This window comes from Nematolebias whitei, chromosome 13, assembly GCF_014905685.2.
Source record: "Nematolebias whitei isolate Nwh7 chromosome 13, NemWhi1, whole genome shotgun sequence".
NCBI lineage: Eukaryota > Metazoa > Chordata > Actinopteri > Cyprinodontiformes > Rivulidae > Nematolebias > Nematolebias whitei.
The window spans coordinates 15,099,761-15,122,134 of record NC_056510.1 but is presented as its reverse complement, the minus strand read 5'-3'; the positions used below and the strand labels follow the sequence as shown (position 1 = coordinate 15,122,134).

Sequence of the window (22,374 nt, the reverse complement as noted above, 5' to 3'; positions counted from 1 at the left end):
TTACCTTTTCTACAGTTTCAAATGTCAGGGTTGAGTTCAGTGTTGGTTTCAAACTGACACAAGTTAAGATCCATTTTACAAGTGTCAGTTTGGAGTCGAGGCTTATTGTTTGGGTTCAAGGGTATCCGGAGCTCTTCCTCATACGATTAAACTTCGTAAAATATGCAATAATATTTTTACAGCTTTATTTGAGACCAGACATCTTCTTGAAATGGCAAGTTTTGTCAGACCTTATTTATTTGTGTCCTTATAAAATGCTTTCCTCTTCCTGGGTGACCTGCTCTTATCGGAGCTGTAGATAGCATTACTTTTCCACCTCACCCACTGGCATAGCCTGTGTATGTGTGTTCGTCATACCACTGTGTGCAGCCGTCACTGTGATCTCGCATCAGTCAAAGCCACTGAGCCACACATTGACATTCCAGACTGCCTGCCTGCCACTCTGGCAAAAATAGATATGTAAAACGACAAGCTCGCGCCCCCCCCCCCCCCCCCCCCCCCCCCTTTTTTTTTTTTTTTTCCCACGCACAGTTTGTCTGAGCTGGTGGGGAGAAAAGAGAGGTCTCTGGTCTGTGTCAGCTCAGATGAGAAACAGTCAGCAGTGTGTGAAAAGGGGAGTAACATATCACGGTTTAAGCAAAGAAGATGTAGAGAAAAAGGTTGAAGAGACAAGGTTCATACTCTTAACAGGTTTGTCCTGATTGGTAGGGGTTTGTGGTTGTTCATGCCTGAAAAAGCAGGCCTAAAGTAGAGTTTAGTGTTAAATAGGATTTTATATTGAATGTAGACAAGTTGTAAAATGAGCTTAAATTTCTCAACCATACCCACTTTTGACAGTGTCAGTGAAACTATCTTTGTCTTTTTGAAACAGCCAAGCAACATGTTAGAATTGATTTGTTCATCTATTTATGTCAGTTTTCCCATGGTTAGGTTGGACAAAGCGTCCAGTAGGGATGCTCAAACATCCCTCCCCCCACTCTCCAGCTCCTCCTGGAGGATTCCCAGGTCAGAGAGGACGTAAGAGCCCTATAGCGATTTGTGTGTCCGTCTTGAGGTCACCTATATGTGGGACATGACCAAACAACAAGAAGGAGACAAGGAGGCAACTTAATCAGATGCTTAAACCACTTCAACTGCCCATTTTTTTCATCTTTTATTTAATGCATTTATTTATTTTGTTGTAAAGGAGCAGCAGCTCTACCCTGAGCTCACGCGGATGACGGGGCTCCTCGTCTTATCTCTAAGACTGAGCGTGGCCACCCTATTGAGGAAGCTCATTTCATCTGCTTGTATCCAGAGTCTTTGCTTTTGTTTTGTTTTAGTTTAGTTTTTTTTTTTTCTTGAACTTGACAGAACCAAAGGAACACCTTCATAACAACTGACAAGGCCCCAACTTGTCGATCCATCCCGTGCTCCATCTTACATGTGAACACGTCACGCAGATACTCAAACTCCTCTGCTCGAGGATTTATTATTCTGTTGAACAGATTACACAATTGAAACACCAAGCTCAGTCTTTGACATTAATATAAAGTGAAATCGATAGGAATTGTGTGGTTTCAACTTGAATCTCAGAGGGCAGGTTCAGCCTTATGGTGATATGACCAGTGGAGATCCATAGCATCTCACTCAAGGACACTTAAGCCAGTAGTTTTGGTTGTCGTGTGTGAATTAGAGCTGTCTTCTCTTGAAGGCCAGTCTGTGAGTCCTTTCTGCTCCGTGACATCAAGAAATGAGACTTGTCAAAAACCAAATTAGCTTTTCCTATCCAAAGTGTAAAGGTAAAGTTTTGCATCTATTAATGTCAGTCTTGATTGATTTACAACACGGAACAAGTGATCTATGGCTGACACAGCTGTATGATGGATTAGACCCTCCACCAGAGGCCAAAACTGTAATAGATTTTATACACAACTAAAGGATGTAAATGGATTACTTCAGCAGTTGGTGCTAAATTGAACACCCGACACCTTAGATATAATGTGAAGGAAGAGTAAAAGATATTTAACCTTTAAGCACTATGCTTTAGCTGTCTCTCAGTCTGTTTTGTTGGTAGACATGTTGTTTTTATTGTAACTGTGACATTTAGAATCAGCAACACAATTGTCCTTTTAAAGGAAATATATAGAACATGTGTGACTTTACAAGGCAAACTTATTTTGTAAAGATGAGCTGTGTTATGTGGTAATCAATAAAACCTTGATGGATGGCTCTGAGCATCTCACGGTGTGAATTAGATGTCAAATAACCCATCTTGTTTTTCTCTATTCTGTTTCTCTTTTCTGTATTTTACCAACAAAGATGCTTGAGGACATTTCAATGACTCACACTTCTAGGGAATATGAAACCTCTGTCTGTTCTTTCTTCCGTACCCTCTGTATCCAAATATAACATTTTTCCAACCTCAAACAAGATAATATGAAAAGATGGCCCACAGTGACACAGAAGGCAAAGAGTGTAATAACATAAGCTGTAAGTGAGCTGTTTTGTTTGCCTTGCTCTGTCCTCTCACAGATTGGGGTCCTGTGTGTGCTGAAGCTTCTTGTGTTGCCTCAGGAATTATTGTTTGCTCACACGAGGTTTCCGAAGTTGCAAAAGACAGAAAGCATGGGTTATCCTGTTTGTAGTCAATGTGCAGACCCTTTCTTATTAAAGAGAGCCCTTGCTGGCCTGAGGTGGTGTTTATGGCTCAATTCTTAAAGTCTTGTCTACACACTCGGTACATTTCAAACCTAACGGGATCCTCAGACAGAGGCTGGTCTATCCTAAGGACAGAACCCTCAAACCATTAATGTCTGAATGTTCAGACCTATTTAATGGGGAACCTAAACAACATCTCCACAGACTCATAGCTCAACACAGGAGAACCAGCTCTTCAGGACAAGACTCAGCCGTGCACCTCAAGTATAAGTGACACCCTTTTGAGGACCAGATTGTCCATATTTTAGACAGATGACAGATGGTTTGAAAGGAAAGATTAAAAAGAAAAAACTTTAAATAGATGAGTTGATCTCAGGTTTCTACTTTCAAAAACCTACATTGCAGCATTAAACCTTATTCTCAGCCAGTTCCACTCTAATTCCCACCTCCATGCACATGACTAAAACATCTCTCTCATGAGCCAGGCAAGCAAATTTCCTAACAACCCCCACTGTGAGGAGCGAGTAGTTCTAGTCCAATCTGCATGTGAATCCAAGTAAATAACAAGGAATCTCATACAGTTACAGTATATTAAAGTTGGAACTCCACACAGGCAGCTCAGTGGTGCAGTTGGTAGAGCTGCTGCCTTTCAGTAAGCAGGTTGCCCTGGTTCAAATCCCAGTCCGGGGACATTTCTGGTTTGAGTTTGCATGTTCTCTCTGTGCATGCATGGGTTTTCTCTGGGTACTCCGGTTTCCTCCCATAGTCCAAAAACATGCATGTTAGGCTGATTGGTGACTCTAAATTGTCCCTAGGTGTGAGTGAGAGAGTGAATGGTTGTTTCTCTCGTTTATCTCTGTGTGTCCCTGTGATGGACTTGAGACCTGTCCAGGGTGTCCCCTGCCTCTTGAACAATGATATCTGGACATGGGCACCAGTGACTCCCATGACCCAAAAAGGAAGAAGCAGGTAAGGGTAATGGATGGATGGATGGATGGATGGATGGATGGATGGATGGATGGATGGACGGACGGACGGATGAACGGACGGACGGACGGAAGTCCACATACTCCAGACAGTTCTTGAATTGATAAACCTGCTGGATGTTAATTGAAAAGGTATTCAGCTACAGAACAGAGGTCCAGTTGTTGTTGTTTTTTTTACTTTTACGACACAGTAAATGTATTTCCAAATCATTCTATTAATTTGACTTTTTTTTAAATATACTCACAAAAACACCACAATTTTTAGACAAGTCTTTATTTACACGTCAAAACTGAAAATGACCCAAAACGCTACATTAACTAAGCCAGGCCTGTACTGTATATGGCGCTGTAACTACAGCACAAAAATACATAATAATCAACATCAAAGCATATACTTTGTTCATATGGCTTGCATACATGATTCACTGTGAAAACACAACAAATATAGGCAGGCACCCTTGAGTAAATTAGTTCAGAGGTATGGCACCATTGTTTTAAAGTGTGTTTTTGCTGTCTACAAAAAACACAAGTGTGGTAGTTTGTGATTTTTGTCACATATTTCAAAAAGTACTGCTTTAGGGCTCCTACAATGTTGTTTGTGCATGTAGACACGAGGCTGAAATAATAAAGATGTCTGTGTATTTAAAAATAGCTCTCATTTGGTCCTATGGTCCAAAGGAAAAAATCAGTTCGCTGAAGTTTGGAGTTTTTTTTTTTCTAAATATAACAGAATTGTGCTTTTCTTGCGCTCATTAACTGTCATTTATTCCCAGGTGCTAATGTGCCATTGGGCAAACCATTTCCTTGTCATTTTATTTATGTTCTTTTGACTTTGAAAATGGTCAGCACACAAAAAAACTAAAAGACCTCAAAGCAGCAGTCTAACATCAACAGTTATCAATAAGTTACATGCTTTAAACTTTATATTTGATGCCTTTAGCTGTCTTTGACTCAGCTGACCTGACTAGCGGGTTTTAGAGTGCCCCTGCAATGACAGATGAGAGCTCTGGCTCCACCCTTTTGGCTACCTATCCACTGTGATGGATGCAAGAATAAGAAGAGCACAGGGTCTTTGGATTTCATTTGCTCAGCTCTGCTCGCTTGTTGCTATTGATTTCAGGGGTGTGCTGTTGACGGGGAATAGGATAGAGAGTGTGTCTGTGTGTGAGAGAGGGATAGAGAAAAATGTGGAAGCACATTGTAGCTTTTACTTTCTTTGATTTGGATAATTTCTCACAAAAGAACACAAACAAACAAGATGATGTGTAAAAATATGGGCAGACTGCTTTGAGGTTATCCCTTACCTCAGTAAGGTTAATGTTGCACTTGCAGCTGATAAATATTTGTTGGGAGAATCATTATTTGTGGCTGATATACTGAGTGAATGCATTTTACTTTTTAAGTCCTATTTGGAAGCACAGCTTTGTCTTTAATCATCATTCCCTCTATATCAAGGCAGTACAATTTGGCAGGGGTTTTAAAGAAATTATAGAATTTGTTGATCTTATTTGTCCTCTAGTGTAAGTGTTGGGTATAGTTCCTTTAAAATCAAATAAATAGCTAAAGTGGCTGTATGTATAAGGTTGTGTAATATGGCACATGGCCAGTATGCAGCTTTGTCTATCCATTTTCTTTAATCGCTTTTGTTTTTATGGGTTGCAGGGACTGCAAGAGGCAGCTTGCACCCTGAACAAGTTCCAAGTCCATCACGGGCCACAACTCAAATGAGACCAACAACAATTTACACCATCACCCACACAAAGGAACAATTTAAAATTAGCTATTGACCTAGCATGCATATTTTTTGGTCCGTGGGTGGAAACATAAGTACCCAGAGAAAACCCACACATGCACAGGGAAAGCATAAAAACTCCACAGAGAAAGGCCCCAGGACAGGAGGTAAACCTGCGACCTTCTCGCTGAGAGGAGACGTCTGCTCCTCTGTACTCCTCATCTCCACCCTTGGTGTTAAAATTCAAGGGGAAAGCTGTTTTCTGCTTTTCTGAGCACTGCCTTGTAGTGAAATAAAATCCTAAAACAGGCAGTCCCATTTTATGTTTGCATCCATCAGACAACCGTAATGCTCGCGATAAAAGTAAGCTTGATTATAGAATGAATTTCTCTTTTATTTTACCCTTAATTTCATTCATTTGAGAAGGCAGCAGCTCTGTTTGTTCACTCTCTGTGCCAATCAGTGATGTGGTTTTTTTTTCTGCATATTCTGAGAAAAATTGAGTTTCCAAAGCTGAATGATTTTACTCTTTTCAATTTGGTGCTTCAAGGTGCCACTTGTTGAAAGAAGTGCCGTTTCCAACCGCATGTTCAAATACAGCAAAGGTGTTGAGAACAAATATTGGCAAGATGTTTAAAACTTATGCAGCTATGATAATTGGAAATCTTGTCAAACAAGAGCAGGCTAATTACGGTAGTTATTTTTAAAAGGTAAAATGTCTGAATATATTATACTCTTTACATCTACCAAGCTCAAAAACCCCTCCACTGGGGAAAAAATAAAACACCCACTGATGTTATCATCCATTAAATGGCCGTTATTAGTTATCATCCCCATATGTAGCATTCAGACTGCCCTTCCTCTACCTCCTATAGGTTTAAAGGTACTTTCTTATCGCTGATAATATGGTCACGTGGTTAGGTTAAGAGTCGAGGGTCTGGGGACTAGGTTTAGGGTCAGAATTAGGTTAAAGCTCAAGGGTAAGGGCGTTAATTTTAGGGTCATTGGTTTGGGTCAGGTGTAAGTTTAGGTTTAGGAAAAGGGTTACATAAAGCTAACTAAAATGCACTTCTGGTTTTACACTTGAGCCGCGATGCATATTATCACCGATAAAAACGTAATTTTAAACCTACTAGGAGGTAAGAGGGAACAGTCTGAACACAACCTATGGGGATGATGACAACTAATAACATCCATTTAATGGACTGTTAACATCCGAAGCCGCTGGGAAATTTTATTTTTTTTTATTCAGAGTTTACATTATTGTTAGTGACTATATGAGGTTGATAAATAGCTCCACCCATCAGTTGCAATGTGGAAAATAATCTGTCTCTTTAATATTACCATGGCATCAATGTCAAAGATTTCCTGACATGTTCAGTATCATTTAACATATTTTTCTTTGATGACGAGCTCAACCAATATACCTCATCAGCAAGCCCAAAGTAATTTAATTACAGGTTCTTAAGTACACAATGAAAATCCATTTCCATAAGTCTCCAATCAAAGTATTGATTTACTTGTTGATTCTCTGTTATACACAATGACTTGTCGGAGGTTGCCAGGTATTGATGGAATTCCTTTGCTTAAGCTGCACTCACTCTTAATAAGCCCCCTGTAGACCAGCTTGTGGCGCAAACATCCCACACACGTGCATGCACACACCAACACACGAATACTTGAAATATAAAACAATCCAAGCTAATTACACTTCTTTAAAAAAGTGATTGAGTAAGACTTTGGTGTAAGTGAAGCACTTAAAATGTAATAATGCTCACTATAGTCTGTTGCAATAAAATCTAATTAATAACGAATTGTAGGTGGGGTAATTTTATCATTTCTCAAGTCATAATTTCCAGTCTGTAGTTATTAATATTCATGACTTATACTTGGGAAAGAAAAAACTTTTATTATGCCCTAATTTTTCCTCTCTTTCTTACCAAAGTTTTTAGTTGTTTTATTACCCTTTTGTTTGGTCTTTTTTTTCCTTCATGACATCAAAGAGCTGACATCAAGTTCCCCGGCGAGAAGAGATTCTTCATCCATCTCCCTAATAACGATTACTGTTGTGCATGTGACTGTGTGTGTGTGTGTGCCTTTGGGAGGGGGAGGTGGTGTTTTATCATCCATCACAGAGGGAGGCTGTGAGATTAAATAAAAATCTCTCAACCTCAGTGACAGTGGTAACACACAAAATGTCCTCAAACAGCTAAGTGCATGAGAGACAAACTGCTTGGGGATGACAAAGATACACGGTGGATTGGTGGATGGAATAAGACAAATGAAAGACAGACATGGGGAATAGAACAAAGGACAAATGACAAAAACACAAAGAAGGGACAAATTAAAGAGACAGGAGAATTGTAAAAGCAGAAAAAAACAATAGTTATTAGAGACAGTTCTATAATCTGGTAACAAAACTGAAACTGATTCGTCTTTCTTTTCTTTAAAGAAATATGCTGGCAAGTATTAGAAATAACGTTCTGACTAATGAGCACAATTTAAACATTAAATGGGCTAAACATTACATAGTAAAATGCAAAAGGTTTAATTACTTTAAAACGTTCAAGAAAAAACAATAAATTTTAGGTAACCTTTTTATTCTTTTCAGATGTACGCCTATCGTCCTTGCCACCGTACACGTCGCACCGCTGTATAAGTTGCATCAGTCCAAATATGTCTAATAAAGTGGAAAAAACATAACTATGTCACTTTTCTGTATAAGTCACATCTATTATGCGTCACAAACGTCCAAACATTTGCTTTATTGTCCAGTTGAATTATGATGTTGTGATGAAAGGCGGCCTGAGAACATGTTAACCCCACAAAGAAAGACCCCAGGTCCTAACAAGGCATCAAACCCAGGGTTTTTTTTTTTTGTTGTGAGGCAACAGTGCTAATCATGAATCCACTATGCTGCTCAAATAATGTTAATGTTGGTGAAAAATAGACAGATATTACTCCTTTACAAATAATATTTCATGCTTGCAGGTACTTTCACAGAAATGTTTACCAGGAGATGTCCAAGAAATCACAAAATGACTAATAGGAAATGGAAGAACTGGTTCAAATAATCATAGTTGACTGTGGGTGAAAATGCTCTTTGCTTAAATTCAGAGGTCTCGAAAGACCTGAAGAGAACACACCTGCTTCCAACTCCGCGGGCGCAGTGTGTATAGCAGTCAAATCAAATCTTGCTTTATGTAAAACTGGGAAGGCAACAATACATTTCATTTAGAATTTTAAACGTTTATTCAGATTGAGTCTTCTGCAGCCTGATGTGTGAGTCTAAATAAACACCTGCGACTTATTCTATGCAGAGTCAGTGTCCTGTTTGGGTCCCGCTGGACAATTGTACAATGTCGCTGAAATTGTTTTGAGACCTCCAGGCAACTTTTTCAGATAAGGTGCACAAGATTTATTCATCTTTTTTTTTTTTTTTTTTGCTAAAAAAAATAATAAAAACAGTCATTCCCATATTCCAAGACACATAAGTATTCTCACATTTTGCTATTTTTGAACTCTATATCATATGATTGACATTTAACAAATATATTTAAATGCACATTTGAATATAGAATATTGAAATTGAGAAAAGGCCTGTTGTAAGAACCAGATTAACAAATCTGGATTAACTAATCCTAATGACAATAATTGCATCTAGTGGTGCCATATCAGCTTTATTTATATAGTGCTTTAAACACCCACAGGACCAAAGTGCTGTACACATAATAAAACAATCGTACAATTGGTTACTAAAAAGCGATTAAAATGATTAAAAGTCAACATCTCATATGGTGTCAGAGGCCAGGGAGAAGAGATGTGTTTAAAGAAGGGATTTAAAAACGGACAGGGATGAGGCCTGTCTGATGTTCATTGAAGGCCGTTCCACATTTTAGGAGCTGCCACAGTAAAAGCACGGTCTCCTCTGAGTTTACGCTTTGTCTTCGGCACACTCAGGAGCAGCTGATCACATGACCTGAGGGATCGAGAGGGTGGGTATGCATGTAGAAACTTTGACAGATAGGGCTGAGCAAGTCTATTTAGAGCTTGAAAATCAAATAAAAATAATTTTAAAATGAACCCTAGAATGTACAGGCAGCCAGTGCAGGGAGGCTAAAACAGGAGAAATGTGTTCAAACTCTCGTGTGCCAGTTAAAAGCCGCGCAGCAGCAATCTGTACCCTCTGAAGCTGAGAGATACATGAATCCCTGATTCCTGTGTAGTGTGTGTTACAGTAGTCCAGCTGAGTGGTCACAAAGGTGTGAACTACTGTTTCAAAATGCTGCTGAGAAAGAATCCGCTTCACTTTAGCCAGCTGCCTCAGACGTAAAAAATGAAAAATAATTGTTTTAATAACTGCTCTGATGTGATTTTCTAATTTTAGTCCAGCATCGACTTTGTCCCTGCTGTACTAGGCCAAGGAACCAACATTTACATTGGGAGTCTCAGTGGAGCTTCCAAAGACCATCACCTCAGTCTTTCCCAAGAAGTTCACAGCCATCCAGTCTTTTATGCCCTCCAGACAAGAAAACAGAGTGACAAGAGAGTTACAGTCCTTTTTCTTTAGCGGGACATATATCTGTGTATTATCTATGTAACAATGAAAGGATATCCCATATTTTCTAAAAATAGAGCCAAGGGGTATTCCAAAACTTATGATCTATCTAGTAAATGAACCCAGAGTCTCTGACTTTTGGATATGTGCATATTCATTTACAACAGGTACAAAGATGCTTGTGAATTAATCAAGTATTACTATTATTGATATTACTATTGTGTCAATTAAAGAAAAAATTATTTTCACCTTTACCACTGGTTTTGTTTCTAATAATGTACTGCTAATGCATGTTATTGAAATATACAAAAGTTAAAAACTTTCAGATGGATTCCCAAATGTTTAGCCTTAAATTGTGTTCACTACAGTTTCTTCACATCCTCACTCCACACCAAATGGGAATGTTTAAGATCACTTAATTTTGATTAAGAGGAGCCGAGCAAGTTATGACACTAAAGTTCAAAGTCCAGGTTTAAAGAGGGTTCTGGGAGTCATAGCGTTAATAAAAATGAGCTCAGCCCTGGGCAAGGGTCCAGTAAAATGACTGGCTCAGTTTCATGTGGTGAGAGATAGACTATAAATGCCTTGGTCTCAGGCTATGATCAATCAACCAAGTTTTCAGTAGGTCTTTCAATTATGCATGCTAAGGTTCAATGGCAAAATAGTGGAGTGTCTAAGCAAGGCTTCACCTGAAGTTTTTCACTTTGAAAAATAAGTTAGATCTCATTTCAAAACTAAAAAACAGAAGGAAATGCACAGCCAAATTAATTAGATGGTTTAAAATGATGGAACAGCTGCAAAATTTGTTCAAAACGTAATGGAACTAAAATTAATGTAACTTTTATAAAAATAAAAAAGTAATGCTAAATCTTACATTCTGTTGATTGTATGCAAATTAAACTACTGAATTTATAGTTTTATAGAAGCAAAGCTCGAGTCATCACACATCTGCAACTACATAAATTGTAAAAAGACCAAAAAAAAAAAGAATCCTGGATGCCTTTTAGTGGTAATGGTGTCTAGTCGAGGTTTCTAGTATCAGTGTTTTCTACCGCAGAGGGTTGTTTTACTCCTTTGAGAGAATTCATTCTGATAGTGCCATCTCAGTTTCTTCATTTCTATCAACACTGGCTTTTTACGTTTCATTTGTTTAGAATTAAATCTAGTTATTCCCATGAACCGTCTGAAGACAATTGTTTTTGAAACACAAACCTTCACACAATCTTAACACTGTCTTCCTCTTTTTCTCTTTTCCCTGCTGTTTTACATTTTACTTCTTTTCTCATCTTTCACATATTTTACTGTTATAAAATGTAGTTTGACAGGGTAAAAGTATTAAATTTTCCACTAATATATTAGCTATAATCCTCAATGGCAGCCTTGTGCACCATAAAAAAATATGAGACTAAGGGCTATATCTGACCTTGCTGTATGGATGTGTGGTGCGTGTGTGTGAGTGTGTATGTGTGAGGTAGGGGGGATCTGCATGCGTGTTCAGATAGATGGGTATAGGTAGGTATGTGCATAGGTAGATAAGTATGTAGGCAGGTAAGCAGATATGGTGGATAAGTAAATAGGTAGATACATAAGTAGGTCAGGTATAGGTAGATGGATAGATGGGAGGGTGGGTGGGTGGGTAGGTAGGTAGGTAGGTAGGTAGGTAGGTAGGTAGGTAGGTAGGTAGGCAGGTAGGTAGGTAGGTAGGTATGAAGATGAGTAGATGCACCAATATATTCGTAGATACCTTGGCTGTCTTTTGTGTTATGTGGAATGATCAAGTCTCAATAGAATGGTAAAAAGGATTCATTACTATTACACCTCTGAGCCAGCAAGTACAATTGTCACAGAGCTGATTCTGAAAGCAGGTGTGAAGTGAAAAGCAGCTTTCCCAGCACTCTACAGCTGTCACCTTGCTGGTTTTGCTATGCTATGCTTCATGGGTGTTAAGCTCATTGCATGGGGAAACTAGTTAGCTTGTTTGGTTCATTTGTGAACAACCAAAGGGGCCTTAAAGGTGGGCTTGTCTTTACAAACATGTCACAGAACCACAGTGTGAGAACAGGTTTTGTTAGCTTGTATAAAACTTTAATTAACACATCTTGTATTTTTATAGTAACAAGTTTGAGATTAGAAATACAGAACATATTTTAAACATAATTCTCTGTGTGTCTATGATAGACAGCATCACATCCAATCAAAATCAATTTGACTGTAATGCCACAATTACACCTTGAGGGAAGAGCAGATTACAGCCTGTAGTCTTTGGGTGATTGAATTAGAAGATGTTATTAAAAAGGATAATGAGTATGTGAAAGCAAACATTAGGCTTTGATTACTGCTCTCATTAAGAAGTAATACTTAGCAAAGTGAAAAACAGCTTATTAAATGTGCAAACTTATCAGGCAAATAGTAAATTAACCAGCAAGCATTGCCATAACTTTCAAGATTGTGTTATCCAATAACAAAGATCTTTTCCAGCCATTAATTAGGATGGTGATTTCAGTTTGGATCTCAAAGTCAAAAATCTCAGTGTGCACTTGATGCAGTCGTTTCATTTTTAATTGCAGAATCATAGTTGCACAAATGTGTTGGTTAATAACAAATATCTCAGTATTTGGTTCTCTGGTCAAAACTTTTATTTGCATGTCTCGCATATCTTTGTGAAAACCGTGATAATCGCTGGCTCACAGCAGATGTCAGGCATGCTTACAAGCAGTCCTAAAGTGATTTTATTTTCTTTTTAGTAGTGGCCAATTTGGTTCACTAAAAGGTAATTGCATCAATTTTAACTCTTAAAATCAGAATCCAACTATTATGAGTGAACTAAATGATCAGTTTAAACACAAAATGTGCGCACACAATTCAAACTGCAGCTTGTGGAGGGCCAAATGCTGCATTGTAAGCAAGGTGATTTGAGATTCCCTATTCCCAGGTAGGTAATTTAATACTTGGAGGTGGATTCTTGGTGGTTTTGGGGTCACCCCTAAAGCCAGTCCCCACTCTAATAAAACTTAAAAGCAATGCAGGACCAAGAGGCTAAAAACCCCCATTAACTTATTTCCCATCAACACGGGGGCTGGTAACCTAATGACCCTGCAAAGCTGCCATGGTCCTTGAACATCTGACCCAGGAGTTGCAGAGCTGATGACTTGGCACCTGAAGGGAGACATCTTTCAATGAGAGAAACTACTCAACCAAGACGTTAGGAAGTAACATAAAGTAAAAGAAAAACAAATTTAGCTGAGACTGTCTGTCTGTCTGTCTGTCTATATATATATATATATATATATATATATATATATATGAAAATGTCATTTTATTTCTGCCTCTCTCTTTGAACTCATATTCCAACTTCTCCACTTTCTTATGTTTTTTCTATAGTGGGACGCCATCACAGAGATGGACGAGCTCAATCGACCCATCCATACATTCCAGGTTTGCAACGTAATGGAACCCAATCAGAACAACTGGCTTCGTTCGAACTGGATTCCTCGACAGGCAGCCCAGAAGATCTATGTAGAGCTCCGCTTCACCTTGCGTGACTGCAACTCCATTCCATGGGTTTCAGGGACTTGCAAGGAGACCTTCAATCTTTTCTACCATGAGACAGATGAGGCTCATGGTGTCAAATTCAAACCCTCACAGTATACCAAGATTGACACCATTGCTGCTGATGAAAGCTTCACTCAGATGGATCTTGGAGATCGCATTCTCAAGCTCAACACAGAAGTGCGTGAGGTGGGACCCATGACCAGGAAAGGCTTTTATTTGGCATTCCAGGACATTGGAGCCTGCATTGCATTGGTCTCGGTCAGGGTTTACTATAAGAAATGTCCATTCACGCTGAGGAACCTGGCCTCTTTTCCAGATACAGTTCCTCGTGTGGACTCTTCGTCATTGGTGGAGGTGAGAGGGGCATGTATTGACCACGCTGAAGAAAGAGACACACCTAAACTGTTCTGTGGAGCAGATGGAGACTGGTTAGTTCCATTGGGAAGATGTGTCTGCAGCATTGGTTATGAGGAGACGGACGGCTCATGTATTGGTGAGTTTTTCTTTTGTATGTGATATTGTGCTTTTCAAAGTCCCCTTTACTGAACCGTTTATTAACCCTATGGATTCAAATTGTATATCTTTTAGTTACATTTTTTTTTCCTGTTTTAAACATAATAGGCCAATTCTGATTGTTTCTGATCTGCTTTTTTTACATTTTACAACAAAATCCTATTGATATTTTTAAAAAATATATAAAGTTCTATTGAATGTGTAAATGTTTTGCTTTATGCCTAACCCTGAGCAACCATAACCTTAAACCATTGCTGAGTGGTGTTTTCTTTTTAAAATGAGAACCCAGTAAGGGTCCCCTTAAAAATTTACAACCTGAACCTTAGGGTAACATTGTGTTGTTTTTTTTCCTCAAATCATTGGCAAGTGTATTATCCTGTTCAGCGAGAACATACTCGCTTTGTCTCTGGACCTTGTCCTTTGTGTTGTTGACTTACATTTTATCTGCTGGATGTATAAACTTTTGACAATGCCCTGTTGATAGCTATCAACATGGCTAAAGTTAGCAACTTATCGAAAAAAAAATATTTATTTCATAGTAAATTTTAACAAAACACCTGTTGCATTTGTTGGGTTATATTATAGAGCTGAGAAATGCTCCCTATTTTTTATTTTTTTATTTTGTTAATGCATTTAATTTTTTTTTATTATTATTACTTTGGGGCGGTTGTGGCTGAGTGGTTAGAGCAGTCGTCCTCCAATGCAAGAGTTAGGGATTCGATTCCACCAGCAGTCACATCCCGAAATGTCCCTGGGCAAAACACCGAACCCTTCATTGCCTCCGATGTGTGTCCCATTGGTGTATGAATGTGATAAAGCACTGATTAGTCTTTGTACAGAAATAGTAGAGTGCTGTATGAACGGGTAAATGAGGGCACAGATTGTAGTGTAAAGTGCTTTGAATATATTGATAAGATAGAAAAGTGCTATATAAGTGCAGTCCATTTACCATTTCAATTAAATAGATGAGTTACATGAATAGTGAAGGAGGCTGACACAATAATATTTTTGGAGATATATCATCACTACAGGTCATTATAAAGACGGTTGTGATAGTTGCCACAGAGTACTCTAGTTTCTAGAGATACCTTGTAGCCACTCACTATAATTCATATGAGCTCAAACTCTAAAGATACACAGAAATACACTTTATTTTTTCCAATTTCATCTTTAAGTTCCCCCCACATCTCCCTCTTTGTGCCTACCTGCCCTTATCACTTCTGCTTTGCCGTCATTATTCCTAGCTGCTGCTTCTCTGATATAAATCAGATATTAGAACATATGAGCTGTTGTGTGCATATGGCAGACTGTGAGAAACAAAACAAAAACTGTGTAAATGTGCGTAGGGGTTGGGGGTAGTGTATATGTGATAAGACATGCATGTAGGTATGTTGTTTTGTACAACAGTGACCGATCACCAGCTGTCCCAGGAGCCGCCTTGCTGTGAAAGATTACCTCAGCTGGCTTGGTGGCAGTTTGATCCTCTGCTCTCTGATATGAGCTTTGGGTTATCACTGGCAGCACCACTCACTGGGAATGTCACTTTCAACAAGGTCCAATGCAACTTCTTTTCAAACCAAGTAAATGCCTGATGTCAGGTCAACAGATGCACATGTCTATAATCTACAGCTGCTAGATCTCCAAGCTGCAAGGTGCCCAATGCACTTACAAAGAGAGTAGCATCATAAAGCTTTGAACGATGCTAGATTTAGAGTTCAAACACAGCCGGCGTGAAAAAGATATCTAATATTTGATGATCAAGCTCTGTGATGTTTGTTAAAGATCACAGAAGTATACAGTGTGCTAGATTTATTGGACCAAATAAGATGTCAAATCAGAATGCATTACATTTTTTGTTTTTTTCATTCCTACCAAAATTGATCAATACATCCAACGATGAGAGAATTGCTTAGAGCTCTTTTTTTGAAATGGACATTCAGGACTGTTCACTGGATTTCTCCTTTCGTCCAGAACCAGATGTCTTTGTGTAGTTGATTATAATTTGGCTTGGAACACAGGTCAGCAAGGCGTCCAAGCTGCACCTGCAGCTGCATTGCAATCAAGAGGTCAAGGGTGAAACTGCAGCTGTGATTGGAGTCGGACTATTCCAAAATGTTTTTTTCATTTATGCCTGCTTCTTAACCATTTTCACTTTTGTTCTGTATTAATTTAAATGGGATACTCTTCTTAAAGGTAGTTTTAAACAATTTGATAGTTTTGGTGGGGTATCCTTCATAGTGATGGCTAGCTGCCTACCAGCTGTGTGCTATGTGTCACAGCTGTATTACATGCAGTCCTGGATTTGAAAATTATGAAATGGAACATTTAAATAACAAAATATGGTGCAATCTTTATTAATTATAAATGTTTTCTTGGGCCTTCTTTCTAGAATCCATCTTTTTCAGGACACTCATTTCTTTCAAGGAAACAAAAGAATGATAATAAAAGAAATCTTGACATTTTTTTTTATTATCATTTACACATATGAGAAACCTCCAATATCTATTTATCTGCCTCCCCGTTAGTCTACACTGCAACCCTAGCATTCTTCTCCTCGTCTGTCTCTGTTTACCACTCTCTCAGAAGCAGATTTCACAGTTGACTTAAGTTTAGCCGTTTGGGCAATGTGGTGGCATTTTACTGCAATGTCAGCCCTAAAATGCAGCTCCTGTTCAGTGTTCCAGGATTCAAACAGGCTTGGATATTAAAAGTCTCTACACAAAAGATCACAAGAACACCTTGAGCTGTGAAACAGAAAGATGGCATAGCAGAATTATCCAGTCCTGTCCAAAACTGCTTGATATTGTGATACAAACACTTGATTAGGCTGCAGAATTTAGTTTGTCAATGATTTTTGTAAAAATTGCATATCACTGATGATTGTTTTTAAAGCGAAACAGTGTCCTTTGTGATTCTCAAACCCTGCATAGTGTGCTGTGGTACCTGTTGAATAATATCAACTACTATTTAAATACAAAAATAAGTTCAAGGATATTTAAGAACTATAAAGCTATATATATGAGAGAGAGAGAGCGTGCACAAGGAAGGGAGAGATACCGTAAAAAGATACGGTAGATACCACAGATAAATACTGTAGACACCATAGATACCCAGATACTACAGATATCATAGATACCTTAGATGATATAGATAGATACCGTAAATAGATATGGATACTGTAGGTAGGTAGGTAGGTGGAGAGACAGACAGACAGATGAGGAAGGAAGTACATTGCCACTATTTTGTTTTAAGTCAAGCTGCTGTAGGTTGCATACAAAACATGTTCTTTTCCTGATTAAAAAAACTAAGATAGAAATTAGACAAATATGGTGTAATAGCTGAAAGAAGGCTACTATTTATTTATCTACTCTGTTAAAATCAAAATATAACCTAATAATGCCATATATTTTGGTCCCAGTGGTATTTCATTTTCCTGTTTTCTGGATGGTTTTGGGAACCTCTGTGCTGCCGTAAGGCTGATTTTGATCAGTCCAGATAATTGTGCTCTTCAAAACACACATTGATTTTATTTTTCTCATTTAAGAACACGTTTTATTGTTTTGTCTTTTTCTTCAATTATGTTTTTATGCATTCATATTAAAACTGATGTTCACAAATTCCACTGTTGTTACCAATATATGTCTTGTTTGTTTGTTAGCAACAAGATGTTTGTTTTTATAAATGAAAACAAGATTGTGACAGCTAAAATGTTCTGCACTGAATTAATTGATTCACAATATTCAAATTATTTAAAAATAGCTGTGACAAACAGAAATAGATACAGTATGTACATGTATCATCTATAAGGCAGTTCGGTAGCTGGTAGCTTGTATATTTACTTAGTAAATGTATTTGTGTTACTTTGCTGTACATTTTATTGGAAGGTCACATAAAGGCCATCATGCTTATTTTATGCAAAAGTGTCAAAACTTCCTCACAATATGTCATAAAAAAAACTTTGATGTTGCATGGTTTGAGATTTTCTTTTTTATTTAACAAGTAGACTATAAGTTTGTTGCAGTTCTTAATTTATTTGTCAAATCAAGCTAGTAAAATCAACATAGGCATCAAAAACAAAACCTAGTATTAATTATAAATTAAATGTTTCGTTTTCTAATAATGAGCCAAATGAAGACATACAAAAGTGATGAAACAAGTGCTTGTTTTTAAAGCAACACATTTAGTATTAAAGTAATTATTATAATTACATAAATAACTTGACTTTGTTTAATGAACAAATGGAAAAAAGCTTTTTTTCAGGATTAAAAACTTTGCCTTGAAACTTTAACTGCATTCAATTGTGCAAATGCAAACTATACCTGCACGATTTATAAATTGCTTTTTAACAGACTCACATGAACATTTCACACATTTAATCATCGTGTGTTCTCCATCTCCCTCCCAATCTCTCCATCTCTCTCGATGTAAGACAATCTAGCTGATGCTGTTGTCACTCAGTGTTTACAGTGACTGTTCTGTGTTTGTCAGCTCTGTGTAAGAGCTCTCCTCAGTGCTATGAATAATACAATTGATGTGTGTTTTGGCAGAGTTTTTTTTAATATGTGAGCTCCTGTGAGTTTACTCTGAAGTTTGTGTATCCTCCTTGTATTGGGCTGAAGCAAACTAACAGAAATCCATCCATTATCTTTACCCGCTTCTTCCTTTTTGAGTAGCAGGGGTCACTGGTGCCCATATCCACCAGTCACTGTGTGAAAGTCGGGGGACACCCTGGACAGGTCTCCAGGCCATCATAGGGACACATGGAGACAAACGAGACAAAAATCATTCACTCTCTCACTCACATCTAGGGACAATTTAGAGTTACAAATCTGCCCAACATGTTTTTGGTCTTTGGGAGGAAACCGAAGTACCCGGAGAAAACCCACGCATGCACGGAAAGAACAAAAACCTCACCACAATTCCCGGAGAGAATCAAGTTGAATCTCAGGACATGCGGCAATTCCACCATGGGATTAACACAAACAGACAGACAACAAAGACTTTACAAGCAATTCAGAAATTCGAATTGCATGGGATTGTGGGAGGAAACAGGAGCTTCCAGAGAAAAGACAGAGTAGAGCAGAAGGTGCATGCAAACACCATGCAGAACCCAGAACCAGACGTACAGCAACAGTGCCAACCACTGCAGAACCATGACACCTGTGCAAATTAGTTCCTGTCCTTTAGAAGAAACTTTTTTTTTTTTTTTTTATTGGTGTGGGATCAAAACTATTCCCCCACAGTGTTTCAGCCTGTAGTCTTTGACACAATTCCTGCATGGCAAATGAAGCACATCGTGCATCGGAGGTGGGCTACACATAGGTAATCGTGCAGGTAAAGGGAACATCTGTGTTAACACAAAATGGCATGCCAGTATAAACATCTTGAAGGAAGTTTCACTGATAAGACATTTTCAATTACAGCATGAAGACAGTCAGACAACAATTACAGCATATATCCTTCAACCTGTCAGACCACCAAATGAGACGTCTCACACATGAGGATGTGGCTGCAGAGACAGAGACACGCATAATGAATCACTTGAAACCTGCAAACAAAGATGGAGCACACCCAAACAACTGGCAACAACAAGGACCGCAACACACACAAACCAAAAAGTGCTCAAGTATTAAGAGCAATATATCAGTGGAAACAACATTTTGTTCTCATAAAACATGCTCTTGCAAACAAACACATGGAAACACTCTAGGGGGGGTTTCTGCTGGCAGCAGCAATAGAGTTGTTTACAGACGGGCCACTCGGCAGGGAGACGCTGTGACATTTCAGAAAAGTATGGCTTTAGTTTAACAAGCATGGTCCCTCAGGCTTAATTGGGACTGTCTGGAGAGAATGAGAGAAACGGAGTGCGCCGCGGCAGCGGGTCATAACACATCTTATAAACCTAATCCCACTTCATTCAGCATTACTGCCGAAATGTCATAACCAGTGATGTTAGGGATTCAATTGTTTTAAAAAGACAAAGTTTTAAGAGTTTCTACAACATTGACTTGAACATTTTATATGTGACATTTTATATGTGATTTTATATGTGTGATCTTCAGAGGATCCATGCTTTATGTTCTGAACAAGTAGCTGCTTTTCTTCAACAAGGTGTCAAACGATGCTTTCTTTTAATCTCATTAATTTCTGTTTTACCACTAATGTTGCACTAGTTTTCCAAATGGTCAGAGTTCAGAGAGTCAGAGTGTTTCTTTATTTCTCATTTGCACCCCATTGTTCTTTCTTGTTGTGCATCTACAGCGCCTTGCGAAGGTATTCGGCCCCCTTGAACTTTTCAACCTTTTGCCACATTTCAGGCTTCAAACAAAAAGATATAACATTTTAATTTTTGTAAAGAATCAACAACAAGTGGGACACAATCGTGAAGCAGAATGAAATTTATTGGATTTGTCAAACTTTTTTAACAAATAAAAAACTGAAAAGTGGGGCGTGCAATATTATTCGGCCCCCTTGCATTAATACTTTGTAGCACCACCTTTTGCTGCAATTACAGCTGCAAGTCTCTTGGGGTTTGTCTTTATCAGTTTTGCACATGGAGAGACTGAAATTCTTGCCCATTCTTCTTTGCAAAACAGCTCGAGCTCAGTGAGGTTGGATGGAGAGCGTTTGTGAACAGCAGTCTTCAGCTCTTTCCTCAGATTCTCGATTGGATTCAGGTCTGGACTTTGACTTGGTCATTCCAACACCTGGATACGTTTATTTGTGAACCACTCCATTGTAGATTTGGCTTTATGTTTTGGATCATTGTCTTGTTGGAAGATAAATCTCCGTCCCAGTCTCAGGTCTCTTGCAGACTCAAACAGGTTTTCTTCCAGAATGGTCCTGTATTTGGCCCCATCCATCTTCCCATCAATTCTGGCCATCTTCCCTGTCCCTGCTGATGAAAAGCAGGCCCAAACCATGATGCTGCCACCACCATGTTTGACAGTGGGGATGGTGTGTTCAGGGTGATGAGCTGTGTTGCTTTTACGCCAAACATATCGTTTTGCATTGTGGCCAAACAGTTCGATTTTGGTTTCATCTGACCAGAGCACCTTCTTCCACATGTTTGGTGTGTCTCCCAGGTGCTTGTGTCAAACTTTAAACAACACTTTTTATGGATATCTTTGAGAAATGGCTTTCTTCTTGCCACTCTTCCATAAAGGCCAGATTTGTGCAGTGTGCGACTGATTGTTGTCCTATGGACAGATTCTCCCACCTCAGCTGTAGATCTCTGCAGTTCATCCAGAGTGATCATGGGCCTCTTGGCTGCATCTCTGATCAGTCTTCTCCTTGTTCCAGATGAAAGTTTAGAGGGACGGCCGGGTCTTGGTAGATTTGCAGTGGTCTGATACTGCTTCCATTTCAATATGATTGCTTGCACAGTGCTCCTTGGGATGTTTAAAGCTTGGGAAATCTTTTTGTATCCAAATCTGGCTTTAAACTTCTCCACAAACGTATCTCGGACCTGCCTGGTGTGTTCCTTGGTCTTCATGATACTCTCTGTGCTTTGAGCAGAACCCTGAGACTATCACAGAGCTGGTGCATTTATACGGAGACTTGATTACACACAGGTGGATTCTATTTATCATCATCAGTCATTTGGGACAACATTGGATCATTCATAGATCTTCACTGAACTTCTGGAGTGAGTTTGCTGCACTGAAAGTAAAGGGGCCGAATAATATTGCATGCTCCACTTTTCAGTTTTTTATTTGTTAAAAAAGTTTGACACATCCAATAAATTTCATTCCACTTCACGATTGTGTCCCACTTGTTGTTGATTCTTCACAAAAAAAATAGTTATATATCTTTGTTTGAAGCCTGAAATGTGGCAAAAGTTTGAAAAGTTCAAGGGGGCCGAATACTTTCGCAAGGCACTGTATCTGTTACTTCTCTGACATTAGTAATTAGCTTTATAGAGGTGTGTTCTAAGGCAATGAAAAATTGCACAGTCTGAGCTTAAATTCCTATATTTTTCTTTAACGTCTGATCAGTTTTTGTATTGGCATTTGGTAATGGTGTTTATATAAATAATAGAATACTTTCTTCGAAGGACCATGTATTTTATGCCTCCCACTTGTCAATAAAGTCAGTGTATCACTGAAAAATGTTCAGTTAGTGGAAAATATAAAACAACTGTATAATCGGTCATTATTGGTATAGGACATAGAATTATTACCTAACATAGCAGAATACTTAAGAATAGTAGATCACCGAGAGTTTTCATTTGTCAGTAAGTTGTGTGAGTACGCCCAAGACATGGCTCCATGAAATCAGAGGCACAATTCAGTATGGGTTTTGTACATCATTGGGGGGGGGGGGGGGGGGGGGGGGTTTTTTTTTCAATCACGATCCCTCCCCTCGTATGCCGTCATCTGCTTGAAAAACCC

The 22,374-nt window shown here is 38.6% G+C and overlaps 1 protein-coding gene across 1 annotated transcript in view; it reads left to right on the top strand.

Annotated features, from left to right (window-relative positions):
* LOC119419551 (ephrin type-A receptor 6) overlaps nucleotides 1–22,374 on the top strand; it is a 183,312-nt gene that overhangs the window by 16,901 nt on the left and 144,037 nt on the right. The window contains exon 2 of the mRNA XM_037686892.1: nucleotides 13,298–13,961. Within this exon, the coding sequence (XP_037542820.1) occupies nucleotides 13,316–13,961 (646 nt within the window). The 5' untranslated portion in view covers nucleotides 13,298–13,315. The remainder of the gene's footprint in view (nucleotides 1–13,297; nucleotides 13,962–22,374) is intronic.